At 40.9% G+C, this 15,311-nt stretch overlaps 1 protein-coding gene across 3 annotated transcripts in view; it reads right to left on the bottom strand.

Moving 5' to 3' along the window:
* The window catches only part of LOC115166061 (DENN domain-containing protein 2D), a 35,651-nt gene that overhangs the window by 9,775 nt on the left and 10,565 nt on the right, over nucleotides 1–15,311 (bottom strand). For all 3 annotated transcript variants that reach the window (XM_029719701.1, XM_029719700.1, XM_029719703.1), the window contains 6 exons: nucleotides 8,967–9,026; nucleotides 8,285–8,383; nucleotides 1,644–1,819; nucleotides 997–1,109; nucleotides 800–869; nucleotides 615–692 (listed from right to left, as the gene is read on the bottom strand). In XM_029719701.1, the coding sequence (XP_029575561.1) occupies nucleotides 615–692; nucleotides 800–869; nucleotides 997–1,109; nucleotides 1,644–1,819; nucleotides 8,285–8,383; nucleotides 8,967–9,026 (596 nt within the window). The remainder of the gene's footprint in view (nucleotides 1–614; nucleotides 693–799; nucleotides 870–996; nucleotides 1,110–1,643; nucleotides 1,820–8,284; nucleotides 8,384–8,966; nucleotides 9,027–15,311) is intronic.

Genomic DNA, 15,311 nt, shown 5'->3' with positions numbered 1-15,311 from the left:
CACACTCTTACATAAACACAGTAGTTATGAGAAATTCAATCCAATTTCACACCGATTAGCGTTATGAACGGCTGTCCGATTTACAAGAGGTCCCCATCACTTTCAGTTCCACATCAGTGGAGGAGTGTCTTCTTCTTTTCGTTTTTTTCCCCCGATAGGGGAGATTGTAGAGAAGTTATGTGCTGTTGACATTTTCAAGGGAGAACTGGGAGAAGTGAGGACTACCTTTTCTCTTTAAAGAGAAAGTACACTTCATGAAAGATAAGAGTTGCCATTTAATCTAGAATGTTAAGTTTATTAGCTGGTTAATTAAGAATGTCCAGAAAATCCTGGCTAACAATTTTGAAGCATGTAGCAATGCTAGTGGAAATGGCTAGTATCTCTTTAAAATCTGAGCACGTGTGGTGTTATCCAATGTTGGCTTAATTCCTTTTTTACCACGTGCACAATGTTGTCAGCATGATTCCTAACTGAAGGTCCAGGGAGAGATTTACTCAGAAGTATGAAGCATCGTTACAGCCAGGGATCCTCCCAGTTCAACTCATCCAGGCTTACGTCTGGGTAAAACACTCATTTCTGACAGCCGAAAGCCAATGACCTTTGAGGCGTGTTACCTTGGAGAACAGTCCGAAACAAGCCAACCTGCTAATGATGCAGTAGGCCTCAGGTGGGCGAGCGCCGTTGCCATGGGGCTAGACGAGAACAATGGAGAAACAGAGAGAGAGAGAGAGACAGATAATGGGCATGGCATTCACTGCACTATAAATAATCTCAAGTGAAAACCCAAAGTGAAACATACCAGTAGCCTCCTACAGTATCCGTTCCTTCTGCTGCCGTCGATCTCAGTCAAGACAAATGAGAATGTCTCACTAGAGGGAACAAGTGAGAGAGAAAGTAAGTCTATTGGTAGCTTTAAGACATCAACATTGGAATGACTCAACAATACACCCATCTTTCCAAATTGATGGTGATCCTTCATATTGGGTGCAGTGTTACCTGTGGTACTCTGTTAGGGGGGCCCAGTTGATGCCCTCAGGGAAACAGAAGAGTGTGATGGCCTTCAGGGTCTTTTCCTCCTCCTCTCTTTGGAATCTCACCATCCCATCCCTCTGAGAAAGAGAGTGTGAGAGAGAGAGAGATTAACAGAGGGAGAGAGGGAAAGAGGGCAACAGAGAAATGGAGAGAAAGACCAATATATTTGTCAGAGGGATATAACTTGGGCTCTTTCTCAATTAATCTTTATTCAATTCCTCTCTCCTTGCCTCAAAACGCAAGAAGGTCCTAGGGGAGAGACCTTAGACCTTCTCCTCCAATACAGTTGAGGAGGAGGCGAGGAGATGGGAAGCGAGGAATCGCGTAAAGACACATTTAAATAGAGCCCAATTACATCCCTCTGACAAAGATCTCCCCCTTTACAGGAAGACATCATGTGACGTTGAAACGCCAGTATATCTAATGGAATAAAGCCTGGAATTAAAAAAAATCGTAATAATCTTCCGTGTTGAAGGCCTACCTGAATTCTTCTCTCCTACCTCCCTCTGACTATTCAATGACTTCCCTTGCGCTTTTCATTTCTTACCCACATTTTTCTTCCTTATCCCTTTTGGGAGGCATGCAGCGTTTATACTAATTAGCGGACTCACTTTGGGGAACTGGTAGGTGATCTGTGGCTCGTAGGCCCCCTCTTTGGATTTCTTGAGGCTGACCACAACCAAGTACTCAAAGAAGTACTGCCCACTCATGTAGCGCTGCTCCTTGGCTGGGGTGTCCACCGGAGCTGGCTCCAAAGACTCCTGAAGGGGTGGCTCCTTCATCACCCCTGTTGGGACAACAGTGTGTTGAGCCAGAGGCTTACTAATAACATATAGTAAAATCAAAGGCTTATGGTCTGGGTAGCTCAGCTGATTAGACCATGGTGCCAGCAGCAACAAGGCAGCAGGTTCTATCCCCGTACCGGACACATTACATCTTACTGATCATAACATTTCAGTACTTTTCAATACATTTCTGTTGTAAGAAATATTTGAAAATACAATATCCACTTGAGGGTGGAAACAAAACAACCCTTTTGAATTTCTCTCCCGTTCCCATCTTGCTTTCTATCTCTTCCACTGTGCTTCCTAGGCAGCAACAGATATACAGTATCAGTTACAATAGAAAAAGTATTGCTGCTCATTGCCTGAGGGAGAATCCCAGGAATGTGGCCAATAAAAATGGTATCCGGTTTGTTTGTTACTTTTCCAACACGGAATATTGAATTGAACTCAACTCATGTGCTGGTGCTGACAACCTCAAATCAAAAAACACAATGGCTGAGATTTGCAAAACTCAATACAGGTCGACTGACAAATACCTGTGCTGCCGTTGCACCATACAATCTGCACCATACAATGTGATTCCAGCCATAAGGATTTGTGTGAATATAACAGCTATGATAGGTGAATGTTTTTCCAACAACTTATACAAGTATATTAAAAATGTATATTACATTTATTACCACTATGAATTGAAAATACTCATCACTAGCCAGAAGACACTTATTATTCTGAGATACTTATAATACATGCATGTTATTTATGCATTATTAATGAGAACAACCACATACCAGCAAAGTGAAAACAGGCGCAACAGACACCATGCTAAAATAAAAAATAAAACATGTTTTGCGAGGTTTCTAAGTATATGAGCACCAGCCTGTTTTAAAAGATTCTTATCAAGGGGTTTTTGAGATGTGAAATGATGACGCATTTAGTTCTTAATCTACTTATTGTCTAGAAACTAAAGAACAAGCCCATCCTCCACCAACCTCTGCCACATGGTGTGTTTACAGTTGGGTAAACCCTGCAGCAGTTTGACAGAGGACCTGCTGAACAGCAAACAACACCAAAGATAAATATTGGCTAATCTTTTCTCTCCTCAGGGTTTTGTGAAAATGTTACGGGTCTCTTGCTTTTTTTTTCTCCATTGCTCCTTAGAAATAATAGTAGAGCCGGGCTGCCCAGACAAGTTCTTTGTGCTGCACTGCCGCACACACACTCACAAACTCAGTCTGTCTCTCGCACGGACACACACACAAAAGAACCGTTCTGTGACTCAGCCTACTGTGACAGGTTTAACCTCCAACTGCTTTTACCATGGCAACAGTCCCTGTGTAAGGCATGACTAACCCATTACACTCCACATTTAATATACAGTACCAGTCAAAAGTTTAGACACCTACTCATTCAAGGGTTTTTCTTTATTTTTACAATTATACATTGTAGAATAATAGTGAAGACATCCAAACTATAAAATACACATATGGAATCATGTAGTAACCAAAAAAGTATTAAACAAATCAAATATATTTTACATTTTTCAAAGTAGGCACCCTTTGCCTTGATGACAGCTTTGCGCATTCTTGGCATTCTCTCAATCAGCTTCATGAGGAATGCTTTTCCAACAGTCTTGAAAAAGTTCCCACATATGCTGAGCACTTGTTGGCTGCTTTTCCTTCACTCTGCAGTCCAGTAATAAAGCTAAGCTAAACAAATGCATTACTGGGTCTGCAATAACTTACAGGTAATTGGCACAACTGGAAAACCGAATCAATCATAACTAGGGCTGTGGCGGTTATGAAATTGTCAGCCGGTGATTAACAAGCAAATAACTGCCAGTCTCATGGTAATTGACCGTTAATTAACAAACACATTTAGCATCTTTTGGCTTCCACGCATAGTCTACTCGCCACTGACGCAGACCTTAAAAAGTTTAACAAATTCATTGAATATACTGTAGCCTACATCATCACAATGAACCCATTATTTTAGACAGGTCTAAAGAAACATGATGTGAAGAAAATGTAGTCTATTTCAGAAGAACAGAATAGCATACTCTGAGTTGTCCTTACGTTAGGCCCTGATCTGGCCATGCCATATGGCTGTGGGCTACATTAGTTCATTTAGCAGACAAGATATGCTTAAAATTCTGTGGCATTATTTTTTATTATTTTAGAGTATAAAGAATACAATTGAACATAGCTGAATAAAATCGAAAGGATATTTTCTCCAAACGATTTCCAAGGTAGTGCACGTGGCTACTCTGTGTTGAGCGGTTAACAAAGAAACAGGTTCTCCTATATGCTTCATTTAGAGTTATTTATGCAACTTTAGTTGATTTTTAATACATTAATACAGTCTGCATGATGCGACTAATGATGATTTGAAAAAATGTGCATGAAAGGCATGAGCTCTGATTTGTTTCTTGTGCAGGCTGCACACACTTCAGTCTCTCATTCCCAATTTGACAAGCACTTGATAATATTCTCACCAGCCCTCGAATTTCCCGGTGGCATCCCCCTTGTGTGGCCGTAATGCCCCCAAAAGAATCCATGCCTTTTGCGGCCAAAGTGGACGTTGTGCCCTTGGGCTGAATATAATAATTATAATTCCCTTCTCCTGGCTGCCATGCACCGAAGAACCTAACACTCTCATGGCTCTCTCAGATATCTCAATTCTTATTAGCCAATGTCTGTCACGTGACCAGGTCCTTCTCACAGGCATCTCAGCTAAGAAATAGGCTACAAGTGAAGACAAAGACATCTGGGACGCAACTGCGTGCATCCCTCTTATCAAATTCCGAGGTGCATATTGAAGATGTTAGATGGACTGTCCACATTTAGCCTACTTTTTGTCAGCCAACAAGATGAGTAGGCCTAATGAACAGCAAAAGCACTAGTCTGTGTCAATGACTACCCCCCATAGTTAAAAGGTTTACCTATTCTATTGGACAACTTGTCCTTCTGTGCAATAAATATATATTCCAAACGTACTCTGGGACAGTTGTGGGATGCGATAGATCCCAAATTAATACAACCACTCACATCAATTTTGTTTTTTAAAGCAATGAGGCTGATGTACTAGATCAGAACGTTTAGCTTAAAATGTTGATAAACTATTAGCCTATTTCTTCACATTATAAGTGCAGCAATGCGCACACGGCTGTAAGCTATAAGCGCAAATGTTCCAAAATGGAATCAATTAGAGGGAATACACTGTTCTCAAAAGTGACCGCAAATGCGATTATTATAAAAAGGTGCCTTTTTTTTTTTTTTATCTTCCCCAAACTTGAAACTCACGTGCTGCCTATGTATGCCAGTTAGGCTCTACACTGGTTGTAAAGCGGATTCATGTGCTTATTTTAAGAAGTTATTTGGACACTTTAGTTCTGAATGATGCCCAGCGTGTTTGTATTCACAAGTGATAGGCTAATATTGTCACCCATCAGACTACTCTTAAATTGAATGTCTTCACATATACTAAATAATATATGTGTGAAATTAGTTTTGATTAAGAATGGACCATTATCATGCACCTGTCTAGGAACAGGGGCATTGGAAAAAAAATCTGCGCACTTAAATAGCGAATCGAGGACACTTTTCCCGTGGTTCATTTTCATGCCAGCCAGGTAGGCTATACACCTGTTGTAAAGCGCAGCAATGTGCTTATTATTAGGAAAGTTGATAAATAAAGTAGTCCTAGCCTATAGAAAGCTGATGGGATCCTCCTTTTTAATAGAGATATTCTCACACAACTCTCATGAAGTGTTTGATTTGATTTTCCAAAACATTTGCATTGATGTCAGAGTGATCAGAGGGACAATAGAGTACAAGGCAATTAAGCAAGTTTAGTTACCGTAACTAAACGGTCAAACGGAATTTGACTGCGGTCAAACGGAATTTGACTGCGGTCAACACCAGACTTGCACCTATCCATTCTCATTCAGTGTCACACTTGTCAAGATCTAATTTACTTTGGAGTTAGGCAAACCTGTTGGTCCTGTCTAACAAAAAAATAACACCTAGCTACACAGAGTGTAAGGTGAGGCCATTACCTCTGCTTAGCCCACATCCATCCAATCATTTCAGATCTACTGTACACAAATGCCTATGCCCTAGGTGGGTAGGGGTTATTTCTGGACGGGGCCTTGATTTTGGTAAATTAGGAAGTATTGTGTGTGAAATAGGAAGTACTTAATAGAAAACAAGAAGTGTTTCTAAGTAACAAAGTGTTTCTGTGGAGCCTTATATAGGGATGTTAATGATTAACCATGAATCGGTTAGCCACTGAAAATACATTTGACCAGTCATGCTTATCAGTCTATAGGTTCATTTGCATAATTTGGTCAAATTAAAATTGCCGCGTGTGTATTAGTCATTAGTCCTCATGGATTTTATTTATCACACTCGCACAGCATACAGAGCCTAGTTTGAGGAGCGGAATATGCTATCACCTGTTAGACAGCGTGAGAGCAGTTCCTCAAAAAGCCGGTACTGGAGTGAAACGTGCTTTTGTAAACCTAGACATTGCACAACAAATAACCTAAATGCAATCGTGTGTTAAACTGTTTTCATGGCCATGATTAAAAAGTGCTACTATTTTTATTTCTCAATCTCAACTCGTAATTAAAGCGCGCCTCCCATTCGCCATTCGAGTGCATAGTCAACCGTAGGCAGGCGATCAGCGCGCCACCCACCACTTTGCAATGTGAGTTTGAGGCAGTATAATTGTCTGAAACCTGAACCTTTTACCTTCCTTCAAATAATGAAGCATGTCTTACCTTGCTTCAAAGTAGTCTAGCCAAAATCCAACCATAGAAACGTGGTGGCAATTATTTTCAATTAACTTCCTCATGCCATTAAGCAGCATTTCTCTATTGTTATATTGGTTTTCATATCAACTTTTTCGTTGTCTAGAAGCCAAAGGCACAGTCCTAGTCATATTAGCAACCCGTCCTAGTTGTTGCTATATGATCCCCCCTCTTTCTACATTTCAGAGATTTTTCTTCTCTGTCACATAGGAATCTGCTCGTATTAGGTGCGCTGTTTAGAACAGTGTTTTCCCGCGAATTGCATTTTGGCAAAAATTACGTTTTATTAGCTTCTTCTTTACTGGAGTTTTATTTTCAATAATAAGATTGTTAATATGTGGCACATCCAATTGTCTAGGGGAAGATTAGCTTCCCCAAAAGTAAATTGAATTTGCCAGAATGATATAATTAAGCTACTCTATTAGTCTATACAGAAATAAATGAAATCATTGAAATTATTACACCAGAGAACATGATTTAGGCATAGAGGATCATTCACTTATTTTAAGAAATAGCTGTGGTTTGTTTTAAATCACAAGCCCATAGACTTTAGTTGGGAAGTGTCCCGTGTCGGTAGAGCATGGTGTTTGCAACGCCAGGGTTGTGGGTTCGATTCCCACGGGGGACCAGTACTGGGGGGGAAGAAATTTTTTTTTAATGAAATGTATGCACTCGCTCTGGATAAGAGCGTCTGCTAAATGACTAAAATGTAAAATGTAAGTGCGCAATATTGGAAGCAGAAAATACCAGAGCTGAGTGTTGCGTTGCAGCAGGCAGTGAAACGCATCTAAAATAGTGCTAGGCCTATCGAAATATTTCTAAATACAATCGCTGGAAAAACACATACGAGAAAAGACAAAGAAACAAGTCTAAGAGGTATTTAGTTATTTAAATTCTCAACTCCCAAAGTGAACAATAGCGGCCTATGTTATTGGCACTATCGGAGAGCATTGCGCATATACATCCCCATTCCCGGTGAGTCAATGCCACTGGAAAGTTATTTTAGGACAATATAATTTGGACGTCATATTGAACAATGTGTATCTCACCTTTTCGTGTGCCTAGATTAGATGGTTGCATTCAAGACAAGGTCGTTTTTATTGATGTCACTTCGTCATTGTCAGCAGAGTAGGCTACCCTGTCATGCAAGGTGTCGTAGAATTGCATGAAACGTGTTTTTAAAAAGGCAGATCTTGCTAAAATATGTTCCTCTAGCTGGGGCTGTGCAAAGGGAAAAAAACGCATTGTTCAGAACACATTTGTTTTGCAAACAGTGATTGAGTTATATTATAGGCTAATCCTAATTTATGACTATCCAATCTGTTTATCACGTTAGGAATATTAGTTTTTTTTTTTTTTTTTTTACATTAGTCTGCAAATGTGATGATAGATGCATCCAATGCTCATTGGCTAAAGGTGATGTTTTCAGTGAAAAGATAGCTTCCCTAAATTTAAAATGTTGTTCTATGGGCTTGCTATTGTTGCACGTTTCCATGAAGCTCCCAATGAAAAATGTAAATTCCTTGTATAGTATTTTCTGTTGGGCAGGTCATTTGACTGTTTAGAATTTGTTTTGCTTTTTGTTGACCATTTAATAAAGGTCGGTTAGTCGGCAGCAAAATGTAATGCATTTTTTCATCCCTAGCCTTATACTCACGGTCTTTGTCGTGTTTGCCCCGGAATGAGGACCACATGGTGCTTAGCCTCTTGATGGCACCTCTCTCACCCTTCTCATGCTCGCTGGGTTGAACGGTGCCTAGAAGGGACCACAGGACCAACAGATCATTAGTACCTCCTACACAAGGATCGTGTTCATTAGGCACCAAATGGAACGATATGGACTGTGCTCCTCTGACCTAATAGCTTAGTCATCAGCTAACTAATCTAGGCTCAAATAGCCAAACTCCTCATGGACAATAGGGTCTGAGCCCAGTGATTTGGCATTAACATTGCATCCAAATTAGCAAAACTAAATTCATCCTGAACACTAACTCTCCCAACTTTAATCACTACAATACTAACGCACTAACATAATGCCCTGGACCAGAGCTAGGGCACAGACTGGTATGTCGAGTTCAGGCTAAGCACCCACATACCATATGAAATACAAAGATACCATCTGAGACACACAAACATCCACTTTGAGATTCGCAGACCAGGCGGTATAGATCCGCATAATCTGCAGCTAGATGCTTCTCTCCACGGGTTCCTCCAGAGTTATTATTATGTCATCTCTAATGTGTGTATTTTCCCCTGACGTCCCACTTTTGAACACACTGCTAGAGCTAAAGGTAAATTCACAATTAAAAAGGTGTACTGTGCCCAATGGGGCTACTCACTGAGGTCAAATGACAGGGCGTCTTTCTCTTTCCCATTGGCGGCGCTTTGAGGTTGCTCACCTGGACAGGAGAAAAGACACGCAGGTCAAAACACAACTCACGCAGGTAGTTCTGTGAATGCTGTGAAACTGGGTTGTCATAACGTTTCCACAACAGCAGAGGTTCTACGTTATTTCAATACGGATCATACATACTGATCCAACACCACTACCTTAGGAAGTAATGGATGTTGGCTTACTGCCAAAATTACCATATGGTTTGCCATTTCATGTGTCGAGTCACACAATAGGCATTAACTAGTGTCTATGTGTGTGTAACAGCTAAACCAGTAATGGACACTAGTGCCATAGCCAGCCAACTGACTGAACAAGTGCCAAATTTCACTTCCATGCTTGCTCATCGTTATGCACTGTGGAAGCACAAGGTCAAATACACGCACACCTCAGCTATATAATAAGTAGCTAAGTAGCTTTCAGTTATGCGTTTGCTCTCGTCAGCGACTTGGCCTACTTTTCCACAGTAGTGGTGCTTGGGTAAAATCACTGGGGAAGCCAAGCCAGGAAAGAAAAGCCATACAGTGCCTTTGACTTTTTCCACTTTACAGCCTTATTCTAAAATGGATTTAAAAAATAATAATTCCTCAGTAATCTATACACAATACCCCATAATGAAAAACTGAACAGGTTTTTTGCAATTTTACTACAAATATAACAGAAATACCTTATTTACATAAGTATTCAGACCCTTTGCCATGAGACTCAAAGTTGAGCTCACGTGCATCCTGTTTCCATTGATCATCATTGAGATGTTTCTACAACTTGATTGGAGTCCACCTGTGGTAAATTCAATTGATTGGACATGATTTGGAAAGGCACACACCTGTCTATATAAAGGTCCTACAGTTGACAGTACATGTCAGAGCAAAAGTCTTGGAACCACCAAGACTCTTCCTAGTGCTGACCGCCTGGTCAAACTGAGAAATCGGGGGAGAAGGGCCTTGGTCAGGAAGGTGATCAAGAAACTGATAGGTCACTGACAGAGCACCAGAGTTCCTCTGTGGAGATGGGAGAACCTTCTAGAAAGACAACCATCTCTGCAGCACTCCCCCAATCAGGCCTTTATGGTAGACGGAAGCCACTCCTCAGTAAAAGGCATATGACAGCCAGCTTGGAGTTTGCCAAAGGGCACCAAAAGGACTGACCATGAGAAAAAATATTATTTGGTTTGATGAAACCAAGATTGAACTCTTTGGCCTGAATGCCAAGGGTCACGTGTGGAGGAAACCTGTACAATCCCTACGGTGAAGCATGGTGGCAGCATCATGCTGTGGTGATGTTTTTCAGCGGCTGGGACTGGGAGACTAGTCAGGATCGAGGTAAAGATGAACAGAGCAAAGTACAGAGAGATCCTTCATGAAAAGCGCTCTGGAGCAGGTTAGGACCTCAGACTGGGTTGAAGGTTCACCTTCCAACATGACAACGACCCTAAGCACACAGCCAAGACAACGCAGGAGTGGCTTCGGCACAAGTCTCTGAATGTCCATGAGTGGCCTAGCCAGAGCCTGGACTTGAACCCGATCGAACATCTCTAGAGAGACCTGAAAAACGCTCCCCATCCAACCTGACAAAGCATGAGAGGATCTTCAGAGAAGAATGGGAGAAACTCCCCAAACACAAGTGTGACAAGCTTGTCGTGTCATACCGAAGAAGACTCGAGGCTGTAATTGCTGCCCAAGGTGCTTCAACAAAGTACTGAGTAAGGGGTCTGAATTATGTCAAATGTGATATTTCTGGTTTATATAAATTAGCAACATTTTCTAAAAACCTGTTTTCGCTTTGTCATTATGGGGTATTGTGTGTAGATTGATGACGATTTTTAAAAATCAATTGTAGAATAAGGATAACAAAATGTGGAAAAAGTCAAGGGGTCTGAATACTTTCCAAATGCACTGTATCACAACCTATGTGTTGTGATAATTACGTCGTTTTCTCTATAACCTGTTCATATGACTTGAGACTGATGTCTCAGCCTTAGGCCAATATAATAAGACACAGTGGAAGAATAAATTCAACCACATCTTTGTTTCATCACAAAACCGGAGAGCAACATCTGTCCGGTGAAGTCCATAAAACATACTGCATGTAACAAACAGTCAAGCAAGTTAATTTGGTCAAGCAAAACATTTTTCGGACTATTGATTTAGAACCACGAGTTACCACAAGTCAAAGAAAATAGCCGCTGCCTCCACTATTCCAGCACCATTTCATCATCTAATCACCTATTCTTAGTCTAATACAGTGACAACTAAAAGATACCAAAAACGATTTAGTCCATTTAGCGTAAGCTAAATATTATGTGGCTGTCCATGGTACTGATTTAACTGTGTGTGTGTGTGTGTGCATGCGTGCAAGTAGAAAAAACATGTTGACTCACCCTATTTGTAGAGAAACGCCAATGTCAGCCTATTTCATGTTGCCTAAACAGTCTATGACTCTGTTATATACGCTTTAAATTTGTGTTGTCCTAGGCTACCTGGCTAAAATGCTTGCTTGCTAGCCTAACTTCCTTTCATGGGCAACAATGCGCCAGGCCAGCTAGTTAACATTAGCCTAAGGTTACTACATCTAGCTACATGTTGAATTTCCATCCTCTCAGGCCATATGAATAAACTTCCAGTAATTTATTGGGTAAAACACCAACATTTCGGCATCACTGTGCCTTCCTCAGGGTGGTTGGATCAGTATCGCTATTATAATTATTGGCCAGTACGGAGAAGTAATAACACAAGTCCAAATCCCTATCCATGGCAAATTTAGGAAAGGGACAATTTAGCTAGCTAGCCACAGGAGGACAATGACACGAGATGTAACAATTCAAATTCTGTAAATTACGTTTGGATTCAAATGTGATGTGATTGGTGTGATGCCAAATCCAAACTGCCTTCCCGTGACACTTTTTTTTTGGTGCGCAAGGACCATTCACAGGTGAGCTCACTCAGTTGAGCTATTATTTTAGATTTTTTTTATCAAGCGAGGCCAAATGCTCGCTGGCTTCCTTTGCATTCAATGCTATGGGTGACAACAATGTCATACACTTTTTGACCAGACAGCATAGATGGGCAACACAAAGACAGAGGGGTGTTGTTGTCACGGGATACTAGGAGTGGTGGTAGGAGTCAGGCGCAGAGAGCAGAGGTAAGGTAATATGTCCTTTATTCTTTCCGGCACAAAACGGTCAACGCCAAAACAAACGGACGCGTAAACAAACGACCAACCCAGAACAACGGGCACACAGTCCGGAGAGAGAATACACGGCGTAAGCCAGCACATCCAAAAAATACAACGACAGCAAAAGTAATCCCGCACAAACCTGGGCGGGCTAAGCAGGCTTAAATAAACACAAATCAAGAAACACAATAGGGAACAGGTGCAACCAATAAGACCATACAAACAGAAAAGGAAAAAGGGATCAGCGGTGGCTAGTAGGCCGGCGACGACGACCGCCGAGCACCGCTCGAGCAGGCAGGGGAGCCACCTTCGGTGGGATTCGTGACAGTTGTTTTGTTTGCTTGGATGCTTTCTCCGGTGAGATACATTCAGCCTATTGAAGGACATTTATGAAACACAGAGATGAAAGATAAGTTATTTTGTATGTTTTTTTCATGTTTTTTTCCTTGGTCATTATTTTAGGGAAGCCTGGCTTCCCTTGGCATCCACGAATACATGCCACTGCTTTTCCAACCACTAGTTCCTGAGCTGCCAAAAGAAAGATGTAAACAAACGCTGTCTTTTAGAGACTAGTCCTCTAATTCCTAAACCTACCACAGCTCCTACGTTTAATCCATACTGATCTAAGTTCAACAGTGTCAGTATGATCACAATTGTTTGAACACGCAGAAAGAGATGAAACATTACCTAATCATTATCACATACCTACTCAACAGATTTTTACCAGAACACCGACCGTTTCTCGCCAAATTTACGCCTCCTCTCACAGTTATTCAAATGGCTCTCTTGTTAGCTGCACTGCAGACACATTTACTAGGCACATCATTTGGACCTGACACAGTATGATAAGCTCTGTGTGGGTCTAAATAAATTGCTGGGAAACACGACAGTTGGGAAATTACTTTAGCTTTTTTTCTGTCCAGCAATTGGATGTGGTCCAACCACCTTTTTCTACACATTTATTTACCACCAATTTCAAAGTGCAATACAGGAAACACACTTGAACCGCCAATGAGGTTTTTCGTTCAGACCTAAAACACTGAACAAATACTGACTTTAGTTTTTTTTTTTTTACTAAAATTGCACACCTAACTCAATTAGTCAACTAATCACCAAGCCCTTCAGTATTTGAATCAGATGGGCTAGTTCTGGAACTCATAAAATAAGTGGAACTGGCTGGGTTACTCGAAAAGAGGCTTGGGAAAATTGCATTAGAAGAATATAAGAACAGCAAGGCTTCCATACTGCGTAGGTGTAACAGCCATTCTCCATCACAGGGCGTGCTCCCTGCCCCTCAGGCTATATAACATGTTACAACAACATCTCTGGCAGCCAGCAAGCCGCAACTCCATCCAAAGAGGGATAGGTAACTTTATTCTGGCATGACTCACTCCCTCTTTCTCTCGCTCTCAAACTCCCTCTCTGCTTCCCTAAACCTTTACCTGAATGTAATCTATTAAAGTATTATTACACTTGAGATATGACCATAATAGTTCGCTAAAGTCCATGCTTCATGGTTTTGGTCCTGCGGCTTCAAAAATGTACACCAAACCAGTCTCACTCGTCCCTAATTCATTTTTGTGTCAACAGCCACATTCCAGTCCCTAATATGTGCAGTCAGCTGTGAAAGGTCCCCGTAATGCCATACTAGTCGACCAACTGCAACTTATTTGAAAGGTGCAATGGCCTTCAAAGGGAGGGATCATCTGTAGCACGGGCAGTGGTGGAAAAAGTACCCAATTGTCACCCAGTAACATACTACTTGAGTAAAAGTCTAATAGTATTTGGTTTTAAATATCAAAAGTAAATGTAATTGCTAAAATATACTTAAGTATCAAAATAAAAAGTATATATCCTTTCACATTCCTTATATTAAGCAAACCAGACGGCACCATTTTCTTGATTTTTTAATTTATGGATAGCCAGGGGCACACTCCAACATAATTTACAAACAAAGCATTTGTGTTTGGTGAGTCAGTCAGATCAGGCAGTAGGGATGAGCAGGGATGTTCTCTTGATAAGTGTGTGAATTGGACCATTTTCCTGTCCTGCTAAGCATTCGAAATGTAAAGAGTACTTTTTGGTATCAGGGAAAATGTATGGAGTAAAAAGTTCCTTATTTTCTTCAGGAATGTAGTGGAGTAAAAGTAAAAGTTGTAAAAAATATAAAAGTACGGATACCCCAAAAATCTACTTAATTAGTACTTTCAAGTATTTTTACTTCAGTACTTTACACCACTGAACATGGGTTACTAAATCAAGGAAATAAACTAGCAGACAGTTGGGCTACAAATAGAACAATATAGTAAAGACATATCACAAGTGAGGTGGAAACATATGGAATGTATGTTTCAACAAGGAAGTGATTTACAATGTTAGAAAGAAGAAAACCCCCCAACAAATATAGTGCTGTTAGATACATATACATATAATTCCACTGGCTGGGAAACATGCCTTAATCCAGGAATGGAATATGTCACTCCTCTCCTAATTATCCCGAAATGATGAATGGTAAATCGAGATGATTGGAATAATGCTCGTTTTTTTGTATTAAAACTGGACGTTTCCATCAGCATGCTAGGCTAGCTAATGCTATAACAGCCCATTGGATTCAAAGCGACGGCCTAATGTTGGGGTGAGTAGCTACAGGAAGTGTTGTTGAATCCAATGGGTTGTTTTAACATTAGCTAGCCTAATGACAAAAACAGCAGTTGAATTAAAAACTAGCAGTATTTCAATCTTCTCCATGTATAATTTTGGATAATGGTATAATTAGAGGAGTACAGGGCCCTCACACATCAATGGATAGAGGTACATTTCCCAAGGCCTTTTCATGCCAGCTCTTGCAGTGTCCTGATCATGTGGAAAGGTGCAATAATGGTGCTTTCAATCCAATTGGGAACTCGGCTCGGGGAAAAAACGATGTCAAATCATGACGTCAGTGATGTTCAGGTTTGAAAGTCGGAGCCCTAGAAAGATGCCCGAGTTCCCGACTTGAAATTCATAGTTGGATGACCGTTCAAAGTGATTTTTCCCAAGTTCTCAGTTGTCTTGAACGTACTCAAGTCAAAGATTTCCGAGGTCCCAGTTGTTTTGAACGCGGCATCATAGACTACTC

Source organism: Salmo trutta, chromosome 28, assembly GCF_901001165.1.
Source record: "Salmo trutta chromosome 28, fSalTru1.1, whole genome shotgun sequence".
Classification (NCBI taxonomy): Eukaryota; Metazoa; Chordata; class Actinopteri; order Salmoniformes; family Salmonidae; genus Salmo; species Salmo trutta.
The sequence above is the reverse complement of the archived record's forward strand: the minus strand, read 5'-3'. Positions and strand labels throughout refer to the sequence as shown.